Source organism: Atractosteus spatula, chromosome 22 (assembly GCF_055471065.1).
Source record: "Atractosteus spatula isolate fAtrSpa1 chromosome 22, fAtrSpa1.hap1, whole genome shotgun sequence".
Classification (NCBI taxonomy): domain Eukaryota; kingdom Metazoa; phylum Chordata; class Actinopteri; order Semionotiformes; family Lepisosteidae; genus Atractosteus; species Atractosteus spatula.
In genome coordinates, this window is record NC_142727.1 from 10,180,819 (window position 1) to 10,193,674 (window position 12,856).

Consider the following 12,856-nt stretch of genomic DNA (forward strand, 5'->3'; position numbering starts at 1 on the left):
TTTCTATCCCTTGTCTTCCTCCAGTTTGAAGTACAAAAAAAAACGCAGCTTTGACCTCTCGTCACCGTTGCAAGCTGTGGGTTTGTGTGAAATTGAGTTGCACAGGCAATATTCACTATATAGTGAACTGGTTACCCGTGACATACAACATAGGCATACTACTAACTTTGTTTCTGCTCGATTACTAAGCAGAACTGGGGGCTATTTTAAAATATTTTTGTTAATCGTGTCATTGTTTGGATCCACTATACATTCAATCCATATTATCGCTAGTATTCTGTCGCCCTGTGGGATTTTGTGTTCTCAGAGACGCTTATCTTATTATTGACATGAAAAGATATAAAAAGAAACATATCGGAATAAAGACTGACATCATTGGCCTTTTCATGGATAACAAACCACTCAGTGGGGCCAAAAGCAATATGTCCCGACGTACTGCGTTCGTGGATTCAATATTGACCAGTATATAATAACCAGCGGCGCCTTTTTTAAAATAACATCTTTAAATGTCGATTTGTTACTTCGGGAAATGTCACAGACAACGTATTGCATGAAATCAGAGGAGGTACGGAGTGGTATATTAACCATTTCTGCTAAACGGCCGTTTCTGCAAATCGTTTTGGTTTTTTTTTTTGCTTCGAGGCGCCCGTTGGTCTTTTCAGAAACTACCTTCACCTACAGAAATATTGACATAGATATGTATACAGGTTGGGGTAGAACATGACTTGATTGCACACATACGTCTTTACGTCTCAAAACTGTCTCCCCACTTTTACTATATACTGTATATAGGGGTATACTGTGGGAGGCGTGTATTTTTTGTCTATGATGTAGGCCTATGTTATCTTCAGCGTGAAGTTCTTTCAGTTCACGTTTTTTTTCCCTCTGCTGTAAGAGATTACTGTGTGCGCGTTATGTAAACTTGTGGTGGTAAGAGTAACTTTACAGATAGAAATCTTCAAAGTTTTTTTTTTATTAACAACTATAGATGAATGACTCAACTTCACGGTCATAGTTATTTACAATAAAAAAAAGTGACTGTGTTTCAGCAGTCCTGAGAATGTTTCTCTGACCAGGCACAAGGGGTTTTTTTCTCGAAGGGGTCCCGAAAGTGCTCTTTTGAGGCTTGTTGTTTACTTGTTTGACTCTGAACAGCCCCCGTTTCGGCGACTCGGGTCTACAAGAGCGCTGTGGTTTCTGTGGGGTTAACTGTCATTCTTATCGCTGCGCTGCGTCTGCTCAGCAGTAGTGGGACCGCGGTTGCTCTGCTGTCTGCTGGCACCCTTCCGTAACGCTCCTCGGCTCCGAGCTGGACTGAGGATGGGCTGCAGTCCCCCAGGGTCTCCGTGCGCCCGTCTGCTCTCCTCGGCTCTCACACTGCTGGGTAAGATGAGGAACAAACACGCTGGCGGCGGTGTGCACTATCAAATACGGGTCCGCGGGCAGTTGTATGAGACTGGAAATGTGTTTTTTTTTTGTTGGTGTGTGTGGAAATTTGCGGAAGCAAAACCGGTTACTGAGGTTGTTCCATCTGACAATGTAAATTTGATTCCTCTTGATAACAGATTGTATTGGATGATATTTTCATACGATCCCTGAAATGTATCAAATCCGTTCAGTGTGTGATGTTATAACGTGATAGAGCAGTAACTATCGCGGTTTCATTCCAAAGGTGTGCTCCTCGCCCGTTCAGAAGCGCTAAATCTAGTGCCGAACTACAGGAGCACCTGCCACTGTATAGACTGAAGATGCAACAGGCCCGGTATTTATTTCCCCTAATTTCTATAGCAGCTGTTTGTTTTGTATGGTTTGTGAATCATACCATAAAAAACAGAGCGTGCTGTCCTCCCAAAAACGGCTTTTACGCGCTGTTCAGTTGTAAACTTACATCAATGTACATCCTGTACACTTCGAAGAAATCAGAAGCCGAGTCACAGGTTCATAAAGCGTTCACGGTACCTCGCGAGCTGTAATTTAATATTTATACTTACACCGAAAGGTGGTACCGTGAAAAAACGTATGTTTGGATGGGTTTGGGGCAGGGGGTTGGGGGTATACTCTTCACTAAGAAGTGGCAGGGAGAAAACATGATGAAAGTGTGCTTTAGAGCAATGTGCTTCTTTCGTGTTGTCTTTTATAAAAGTATTTCAAAGTATTTTTTTTACACGGAGCACGGAGTTGATTTCTCCTTTTGAGAAAAAGAGGGCTGCCTATGAGGTCAACATTCAACAGCAGAAATATCAAGACCTCGAGCGAGCGTTACTGTCGCCGGAGTTCAGAAAAACACGTTTTTCTTGTATTAGAAATAAAATAACACTTATTGATCTACGTTTTCAAATACTTTTTTTTTGCTATAGAGCTTGCTGCGTTAGAGAATTCAAGCACTAGCTAAACATCACGAAGAGAGAACGCTGTAACACTTAAATCAAGAGGGCCGTAGACGTTCGCACCTTGTGATAAACCGAGGGGCTGATTACTCATTTAAAACAGCTGAAATCAAAAGGCACTTCTCAGGCCGTGGTATCAGTATTGCACTGGTTGATAAATAATCCGTGCAATTATTATTATGAGTAGTACACTCGTGAAAAACGCCCCCGTGTTTTCTCTCTTGTTTTTCCCACGATCTGCGATCTCGGTTTAGATACTTTTTTAAACGACACATACAGTATATATAATCAAAGTTGTGTCTTTTCGATTTTTTTTCTTCCGTAGAGCCGCTTGTCAAAGGTATTTGATATTTAAAGGCAATTCAATTAAAATTCAATTCTTTGCAACACTTTTCTTTATAATAGCGTGTGGCCGCGATTTTGATGGACCGGTGTTGGAAGATTCGGATCAGTTTTGCTGCGAGTCGTTTCGTGTCGACGCCTGGCGCCTTCTTCTTCTAGAAATTATTCTGTGTTGTTGCCAAATTAGAAACATAAAGCGGAATTGAGGCGCACAAATATTCCAGTTTAGTTAAATCTACTGTTAAGTATAATCTCACTTCTCAAACCTTTAAACCGGCACACACAGTATTGGGATACCGCACGCAAGTGTGCAGGAAAAACGACTGAATAGGTAACGATGAAAATTAGTCAACCGAAATAATTCCAGTGAAACATCAGTTTATGATCAGAACAACAGGTCAGCAAACTCTCAGTGGTGATGTCCGGATTGGTTTATGGTTTCAATGTGTTAAGAGTTCTGTAGTAATGAGCGGCAGGTATAACGTGCGCAATGTTTGAAATTAAAATAATTAAGCTGTTTGCAAGGATGGTATTTAAAGCTTGCTCATATTTAAACCTTAGATGAAGAGAAAATGCAACAATTTAGTAAATGCAACAATTTACTGTAATAATTTCACTCCAGCTACATTATTATTATTATTTTTATTTTTATTATTATTATTATTATTATTATTATTATTATTATTATATAGTAATAGGGATTCTACTTTCAATAATCAGAAGCTATTTGACCATGAATTCAGTGTAATTACCGTGGTTATTACTTTGGGGGAAAAAAAAACTACATTCAGTTACAGTTAGTAACTTCTCAAGAGATGACAGGCCTTGTTCTCAGGTACTATATTTCCACACTGCACATCCTCAAACCTCAGATGTATAATTGTACTTGGACCTGACCTGCTTAGTATCCAGAGGTACCAGGTACTTAATTTGATATTTGAGGTAACTCACAAGTAAGCGTAGATTCTTAAGTTCCTGTAATTAGTTTTAGGCTATCACATCTAACCACTGAAAAGCTGCTAACACTGTGAATGCAACTGCCTCTGTTTTATGTCAAATTTAATGTAATGTAATTCGGTAAATTATATAAATGTAAATTATATGTACTAATTTACTACAAGCGTAGTTGATTTCTCCACATGCTTACTTAGGTGCAGGTTGTTTAGGGGAAAATACAAGATGTTTATTATTTTTGATACAAGAATGAAATCCACCCCCACAATTAATTAAAGTAGGAATCACAGTTGCAGTTTACTGAGTGAGATGTCAGCTTTTGATCAGTTACCCCCCAGCCCAAGTGTGTGTTTCTGTCCCCATACGCATGTGTGTAACTATGTTGTATTTTTTACAAAGGTCGTTCAAGGTAATGCCTTCAAGACTTGTCTTTCGTTCTTCTGGCCTTAGTTTGTGGTTTTGAAATCAGGCAAACTCTCTTGCATTTTCTGTGAGGTTTGGAGCTCATATGTCTGTCTTCCCTAAATAGCAAAACCGTGAGAGTGTGAGATTCAGGGCTTTGTTTTTCTTTTTGGATGTGGTATGCGTTACTCGCCCTGCAGCGAGTACAGCTGCCCTCCCTCTCACTGACATGGGTGGGCTGTGTGAAGGCCACAGCAGAGGTACGTCTTCATTCTCTGCTGGGAGCTAGATCAGGGCTGTAACGAGTGCAGCAGAAAGACACTCCGAAGAAGAAGACGTGGAAGAATGCATGGTTTTGGGAAACGCTGTCTGGCCTTGAACATAACGGAGCAAAAATGGTTACAAATGAAAAAGGAGCCATTTGGTTTGTTGTAGACCAATCAGCTTCAACAGCAGCTTGTTCCAGCCCCCCACAACCCTTTGTGTAAAGTGCATCCAGGTTGCAGTCCTAAACATCTACACTCCTAATTTCTACATGTCCCTTGAGGACCCAAATAGTTCGTTTGGTTGGCTTTGTCATTATCTTCCTGGATATTGAATACTTCTGTTGCAGGTCCCCAGTACCCTCCCCCAACCCCATAGTCTGTTTTGTACGTACGTGTTTTTCCAGAGAAAGTCAGAATAAGACTGTGACAGAAATCTGTAACAAAAAATAATGCACACACAAAATCTTGTATTTGTTTTCAACAGCTTGCTTTTAAAACTTTTCCACATCACGACCTCAGCTTCTGGTTCCTCAGACAAAAGATAAGAAATAGAGAGGGGGGGAGAGGGCTCAGCAATCACTTTGTGGAGGTTCCTTGCACACAGACCTCTTTGTCGTGTTTTTGCTGGGGAGGCGCCATCTTTGATCAGGGGAAACTGAAATGTGTCGCTTTGCAGAAAAGCTTCAGAAAGAGGAGCAGGGCACTGAAGCGCCCCGAAAGACGACACAAGAAATCATGACACCGAAAACGTCGACACCTCGGCTGCGCGAGTTCTTTTTCGCCAGTAAAACGAAACTCCAATCGAGCTTTTTGACTGTGATTCACGTCGTCCTGCCGGGCCGTCCTGAGTCCCTTTACTCTCCACACCCTGGTCCACTCAGACCGCAGGGGCAAAGTGGTTTTGTGTTTTATTAAAATCTAGAAAAACCTACAAAAAACGCAGCTGACTGTGTGATTTTGCCGGTTGGATTATGCACCTTTTTTGTTTTCCCCAGACCCTGTTGTACGAAACAGTAGCGGCGTACAGTTGCACTAAGTCACGAGGAAATGTCTACCCTGCCAAAAAAACTGGACTCAGATCAAATCAAAACCCCAACCTATTTGTCAGCTACACAAGACACACCTAGCCTTTGCCCTCGTTTCTCATGAGCAGAAGCTAAACGTTTCTGCTCAAAGCAAACCCGTCTGTCGCACAGCAGTTTTGTAACCTGCAGTTAGTGAGTGGGCATAGGCTTTAATCTGGGCCCATGTCAGCAAGAAACCGTTGCGATGAGTGTCTGAGCTCTTTGTGATTTGAGATTTCCGTTTGCTCTCAACGACGCTGCCCTGCTCGAACTGCTTGTCTGACGCAAAATGGATTGTGCAAAAAATGGCTGATTCCGGACGTGTTCTTGTGATCTGTTTTTGTGAGTAGAGGATTCTCAGTCCTATTCCTATATATAAGCAAAGTTGTTGGGGAAAAAAAAAAAACACTTTGTTTGCTTAATTTGGTGAGAGGTAGAAAGGACTTCACAAGATTGATATTTTTATGAATGAAATTATATCATAAACATGTTTTTATCATAGCGGTCACTACATGAATGCTGCAGCTTTCAAGAAGTGATAAAGCTCCTTGGCTTTTGTGGCACTTTCAAATGAATTTCTTTCACACGGCAGGTCACTTTTAGATACATGAGCTTCTTGTAGCAGTCAGTCAGCTGAATGTTAGGCCATGAAAACACACGATCATCGCCCAGTGTCCCTCCATCCCTTTCTCCATCCCTCCCTCCTGCTGTCCCTCTTTCCACTCATCCACACGTCCCTCCATTCCTCCATCCTTCTGTCTTTCCATCCATCGCTCCATCCACTAATCCCTCCATCCATCCCTCCGTTCCTCCATTCCTGCATACTTCCATCTTTCCATCATCCCTCCATCTCTCCATCCCTCTGTTCCTCCATCTGTTTGAACAGGGTGAAAGTGAGCCAAGTGCAGTCTAAATTACGATCACAAGCTGAAGGCTCAGTGTAAAGCAGGGAAGTCCTCCTGTGTTGAAGAGTGAATTTGTTATTAGTAAATGTTAGTATTTGGAATGAGAGTGTTGACTTTCCCCTGCTATTACGGTAAGAGGTCCTTTGACTGTGGATTCTACCCAGTTTCTTGTCAGTGTCTTAGTTCTGTGGTTTTCCTGTAGAATCAATGATTTACCGCCTGCATTCACCAAAGAGCAAACTGACTTCATTTCTGTGGCGATTCAAATACGTTGCTTTGTAGTATCATCATTTCTGTGAACTAAAATAAATCAATTTGTTTTTTACTAGGCTGCTCCATAAATTAATGGTCAATGGAAAGGCTCTCTGCTTAAAAACACACCAAAGGCACAGGTGTTCGAGTGTTTTTAGTGAATTTAATCATCCTGGTACCGCACAGCACTTGACTCAGAAAGTACTGAAGATGTGGGAGTTTTTCTCGGCTATTTCAAGAGTGGCGATGTTTGTGGGGAAAACGCCCCCCAACATATTCCAACTTGGAAATATCAGTATTGTCACTCATGGGATCAGTTATCAATGATTGATTTCTTTACAAATGCAGAGGTCAAATGACAGGAAGTGCATGCAACGTGGACAATTCTAGTCTGACTTAATAAGATGCTGCTTGGGCTCTCAAACTTTGTCAGAAATCCATCCACGCCCTAACACATCATCCACGTCCAGCTCTGTACGGGGGTACCGGCGTGTGTGGGCCCAGATTGGACACATTGAAAGAGTCCACGTCTGTTTGTCTGGGACTCTGTCAGGGAGGACCGGACTTCGGTGGATTGGGATCCTATGCGAGGCTCTTCAGATTAGGAAGGTTAGGAGTAGAGACGGGAGGCGAAGACGTGGTCGAGTACTAGTGCTGGGGTCAAAATCCGGGAAGGCGTCGAGGGTCCGTCGGTTCCAAATCGGGAGGCGAAGACGTCGTCGAAGGGAAGCATTGAGTCGAATGCTAGGGAATGTACGAATACGGAGCTCAGGGAGGAGACCTCAATCGTGAGCGAGGAAAGGAAGACGAGTGAGGGTTTAAATAGTGCTGAGAAGGTTGGTGCGTGAACGTTTGGGGAGAGAAGAGCTCGAGGGCATGTGGGAGCGCTTACACGCGCGAGTGTGGTTCGTGACGCTCGCATTGACAGATTAGAAGCAGGGCTAGTATTGCTTGGCACCCTTGCATCTTTCGCAGGGCTACAATGTGCTCCGACGTGCACGAGATAACGAGCCCCTGTCTGTGCCCCCCCCCCCCCCCCCCCATTCCTGGCAGTGGGGGAACCTGTGAAACCAAGGATCACGTTTGCAGGGTTTGAGGACTGATTGGGTGCAAAGTGCACTTTTTTCCACTGGATGGTCACATTCAGATTCGCCAAAGTCTAAATATTGTGTGAGATCTTGATGGCAACCGATTGTTGTCTTTCCGAGCGTGCAGTTCAAGTCCTGCCCAGCCCGAGTGTAGTTTTTCTAGAGATATTCATACATTTACAAGCCATGTACATTCATCCATTCGGGCGGAGCGGTGGCACTGTGGCTAAGGATCTGCACCTGTGGCTGCTGGTTCAAATCCCACGGCTGGCAGGGGAATGCTGCTCTGTTGGGCCCCCGAGCAAGGCCCTTAACCCCCACTGCTCCAGGGATAGTGTATAAATGGCTGACCCTGTGCGCTGACCCCAAGCTTCTCTCCCTGTCTGTGTGTCTCGTGGAGAGCAAGTTGGGGTATGTGAAAAGACAAATTCCTAATGCAAGAAATTGTATATGTCCAATAAAGCGATCTTATCTTATATGTTGTTTATATACTGTAAACAGGCTGCATATGGAGAACCTGTGGGCTACTTATACACTGGAAATGCTGTATACCATTGTCATCTGTGGCTTATAATTTCCCTGTTGTGCTTCTTTGTGCTTTTAAATTGATGTTATTCTATGCCGATTGTTCTTGCTGCTGTCATTCAAGATTGAAGATTGACTGCTTGACTGACTGGATAATATCGTGTTTTATTTGTGTGGTGGGGGAGGCAGTCTGCATGGCGCTGGTGGGGGCGGAGGCTGACGCTGGTCCGGTGTACGCCCTGGAGGGTGAGGCGGTCAATCTGACGGCGGACGCGGGCGTCCCCGGGCAGCGCCTGGGGTCCGTGACGTGGAAGGTGAAGAAAGGCACAGCCCAGCTCCGGATCGCGGACTACAGTCTCCGGGGCAACGGGACGGCCCCGCGACAGCACACCGTCTCGCAGTACAAGGACCGCATCCGGTACGCCGACACTTTCCTCTGGATCAGCAACCTGAGCCAGCAGGACACAGGCCTCTACATCGCCCAGATCACCGACTCGGGAGGCAATGTGAAGGTCAAAAACTTCACTCTGATCGTGGAAGGTACACAACTTTCTCCCTCTCTAATTATGGGTATGAATATTAATGATTTCATACCGCCCTTATTAATAAAATACGGCAAGAGCTAATTCATCATTTTACTCATTACAACAACACTTGTGAGACTGAGTATTATCACTGTGGTACTTGTGTGACAGAGGTCCTGGGTCTGTTACACTTGTGAACCTGTGAGACTGTTATCACTGTGGTGCTCGTGTGACAGAGGTCCTGGGTTTGTTACACTTGTGTGAGTGAGTATTATCACTGTGGTGCTTGTGTGACAGAGGTCCTGGGTCTGTTACACTTGTGAACCTGTGAGACTGTTATCACTGTGGTGCTCGTGTGACAGAGGTCCTGGGTTTGTTACACTTGTGTGAGTGAGTATTATCACTGTGGTGCTTGTGTGACAGAGGTCCTGGGTCTGTTACACTTGTGAACCTGTGAGACTGTTATCACTGTGGTGCTCGTGTGACAGAGGTCCTGGGTTTGTTACACTTGTGTGAGTGAGTATTATCACTGTGGTGCTTGTGTGACAGAGGACCTGGGTCTGTTACACTTGTGAGACTGAGTATTACCACTGTGGTGCTCGTGTGACAGAGGTCCTGGGTTTGTTACACTTGTGTGAGTGAGTATTATCACTGTGGTGCTCGTGTGACAGAGGTCCTGGGTTTGTTACACTTGTGAGACTGAGTATTATCACTGTGGTGCTCGTGTGACAGAGGACCTGGGTCTGTTAAACTTGTGAGAGTCAGTATTATCACTGTGGTGCTCGTGTGACAGAGGTCCTGGGTTTGTTACACTTGTGTGAGTGAGTATTATCACTGTGGTGCTCGTGTGACAGAGGACCTGGGTCTGTTACACTTGTGAGAGTGAGTATTATCGCTCTGGTGCTTGTGTGACAGAGGTCCTGGGTTTATTACAATTTTGTGAGAATGAGCTGTGCCCTCTACCCCAGCGCCGGTCGCCACGCCCCAGCTCAGCTGTCAGAGCCCCAATCGAACCTGGGACTCCTCACTGGAGCCTGACCTCACCTGCAGAGCCTCAGAGGGAGGTAGCCTTCACATCTCTTGCTCAGCCTCCCGAGGGACCAGCCCGAACATCTCCTGGTACCGAGACGGGAGGCCACTTCTTCACGGTCAGAACCTGAGCATCGTGGGCCTGGACGCATCCCACTGCGGGGTGTACACCTGTGTGGTCAGCAATGCGGTCAGCAGGAAGGAGGCACAGTTCAGGTTACAAGGTGGGCAGTCAGAGCACAGGCGCCGAAACGTTAACCTTTCTGCGTGGGCAGCTGGTACCCCTGGGGTAACACGCAGGGCTAGAGCCAGGAAATACTTGCAGATTGCTAAGGGATCTTTTTTTTTCTGTCTTAAGTTGCCATGGGTTTTGCAAATTGTTGTGATTAAACCGAGCGGATGAAATCACAGCTCATCTCACCAATGCAAAATGAGATTTGGACAGTGGGATAGCACAGTAAACGCACATGTTGTTTCTAGTCACAGAAAAGCAGTGTCGATATGTAATGATTACCCTTTTCACTCTGAAAGAAAACTTACTATTCATTTTTACTCGTAATCGTTAACAGGGCTGGCTTCTTTTCTTTCTCTTCATCAACAGAATTCCCTATGTGTGATAAAGGGAGCAAGCGGCTGATAATGCTGGTGTCTATTCCCGTTGCTGTCCTGGTTCTCCTCATTGTATCGGCCAAGGCCATCTTCTTTATCAAGCGCAGGCCTGTATCTCACACCGGTAGGTCCTGTGTCTCCTGTCCTTCTGCTGGGGAGGTGTGTGATAGGATTTCAGCCAGATCTTACTCTTTCTAAAACCGAGCTCCCCTCACCTCGACGTGATCACAGTGATCAAACACCTTGGGGTGGAGCCGCTTCATGAGAACTCAAGATGCTAAAACAAGCCCCAGAAAGAGCCGCAGAACAAACACCAAACATCAGCAAGCAAGCCAGGAACTCCCTTGTGTATCTGCTAAGAAACCTTTCAATCTTAATTATATGAGATGTTTGTTTTGCTCTGCCAAAGGCAACTGTACATTGCAAGTCTCTTCTGCTTTATTGTCAAAATGAGACCTGTTTTAAAAATGTGATGTATGTGGATCTGCAGAAAAGTTCTCCCTCGGTGGAGTGTTAAACGCGATTTAGTACTCATCATATTGTAGGCCACTGCTCAAATCTGGCTCTTTGGAAGACAGCTGGCGTCCAGCCAGGTTTTGCAGTCCGATTCATTGCTCATTGTAAGTTTCCCCCTTGCTCCTTTTTGAAGCCTAGTTTCAAAGTTCCTCGACTTTTCCTACTTTCAAGTCCTGAAATGCCACACGCAGTAGGTAACTCCTGCAGGTGACTCCTGTTTGTGGGTGTGCTGGGACTCAGAAAACACAACTCTAGACGGGAGCCTAAACCTCGGAACTCCCCCCCCCCCACCTAGGTTTTGTATGACATCACAATGGGGGTGATGTCACATCTGGACCATGTTCGGTGCACTGAGCCCGGTTACACGAGCACAGGCAAGCCAGAGCACTCAAAATCGCTCTGGGGAGGGAGAGAGGTGCTCACTGGGCTATTCCGGGATGGGTAACTCCAGGAACATTTCACGTTTGTCGGCCGCGCAGGAGCCACAGTGCCGTAACACACTGTCATTGTTTTTGTTTTGCGTCTGTCGCCGATCCCTAGATGAGAAAAGCACTGCCCTGCAAGGCGAGAGCATCTACGTGCCCATGTATCCCAGCTTGAGGAGACCAGCCAAAGGCCCGAATCAGGAAGCGCAGACACCGAACCCGACTGGGGAAAAGCTCACAGGGCGCACGATGACCAACACTAACAGACTGGAAGTACCCACGGATTAGGACACCGGCGGCGGCGTCTTATTGAACGGACAAGAAAAGCCACATTGAAGCATTAAAATGTCTCAGTGTCACAGACTCTGAAGGCCCAGTGTGGGGGTGTTTTCCTGACGTTTGATGAAATCCGTCTCCCTGCTGTAGCAGTGTTGGAAGCATGATGCAGGAAAGACAAAATGAGTCTTTTTCTCCCAGGAATGTTCTCCAGGCATGGACCTGGGAATCGGGGTAGGAACTGGCTGATGCCAGAAGCCTATTGGCCTAGCTTCAAAACCCATGGCACATTTCATTGCATTAGTGTGTGCCCACCAGCTTCTTCTGTGGATGGTTTTACTGCACAAAGCCATAATGTATGACAAAAGGCACTGTGTAAAATAAAAATTATTTTTGTTATTGTAGATGTTAGTACTAGGGTATGAGGAAGAAAGACACATCATGTCTGGCCACAACATTCATATGCTTTTCAGCAATCGTCACACTCATAGTACAGTACAGCTGTAAAGCAATATAAGAGAAATTGGCTTCTGTTGCCTTCTACTCCCTCTTAAAGAGTGATTTCTCAAGTCATTAAGAAAGTTACAGACACCGCCGCCCCTAGGGACGGGGTGGGACACACTGCTGCTGTCATGAAAGTGTGTTGCTCAGTCTCGGGGCCCCCTGCTAGCAGACCGCGAGGTGAGGGTGTCCTCTAGTGGACATATGTGCCATTGCAGCCCCACAGTTTCATTTCTCCCCCCAAAAAAGCTGCTAATCGGGAAAGCTGGTAGTTTCTTATTCCGCAGAATATTGAACCGTGTACCCAAGGTAGGCGTCAGGGATAACAATAAAAATGGAAGATACAGATTTTTTTTTCATGCTTGATCCTGCTGTTATATCCTGTCTGTGTGGTATAGTGACTGTGAATGAAGTTAAAACTGAAACACAGGCTGCAGGGGCACTTTCATTTAATATTTTTTTATAGATTTACTGGGGAATTCCAGGTCCCGTATTTACAAAAAATTATGTCGTTGTTTTTTTTTTCTATTTGCCTCAATTTTTTGTCCAAAATAGTAGGCACACAGGGCAATGACTACGAGTTATTTTCAGCTGTCTGAAAAGGCCACAGCTTGAAAAATTGGATCTTTGAAGGCAAAAAAAAATCACCTTCTGTTTTTTTTTTTCTGTATATTTCTGTCTGGGGTCTGTTCTATTTCTTTTAAGACATAAAAGAAATCTGATGGTTTACACTTAATGCCCAAGGGGGTTATCTTCAACCTAAGATCTTAACCAGGCCTCTGCTGTGTTTA

At 44.9% G+C, this 12,856-nt stretch overlaps 1 protein-coding gene across 1 annotated transcript; it reads left to right on the forward strand.

The window, feature by feature from the left end:
• Positions 1-1,285: 1,285 nt before the first annotated feature.
• LOC148816774 (natural killer cell receptor 2B4-like) lies at positions 1,286-11,968 on the forward strand. The gene is made up of 5 exons (XM_088939743.1): positions 1,286-1,384; positions 8,375-8,725; positions 9,678-9,962; positions 10,340-10,471; positions 11,404-11,968. Exons 1-5 carry the CDS (start codon positions 1,321-1,323, stop codon positions 11,574-11,576), a joined length of 1,005 nt encoding a protein of 334 aa, XP_088795869.1. The 5' UTR covers positions 1,286-1,320; the 3' UTR covers positions 11,577-11,968.
• The last annotated feature ends 888 nt before the right edge of the window (positions 11,969-12,856 follow it).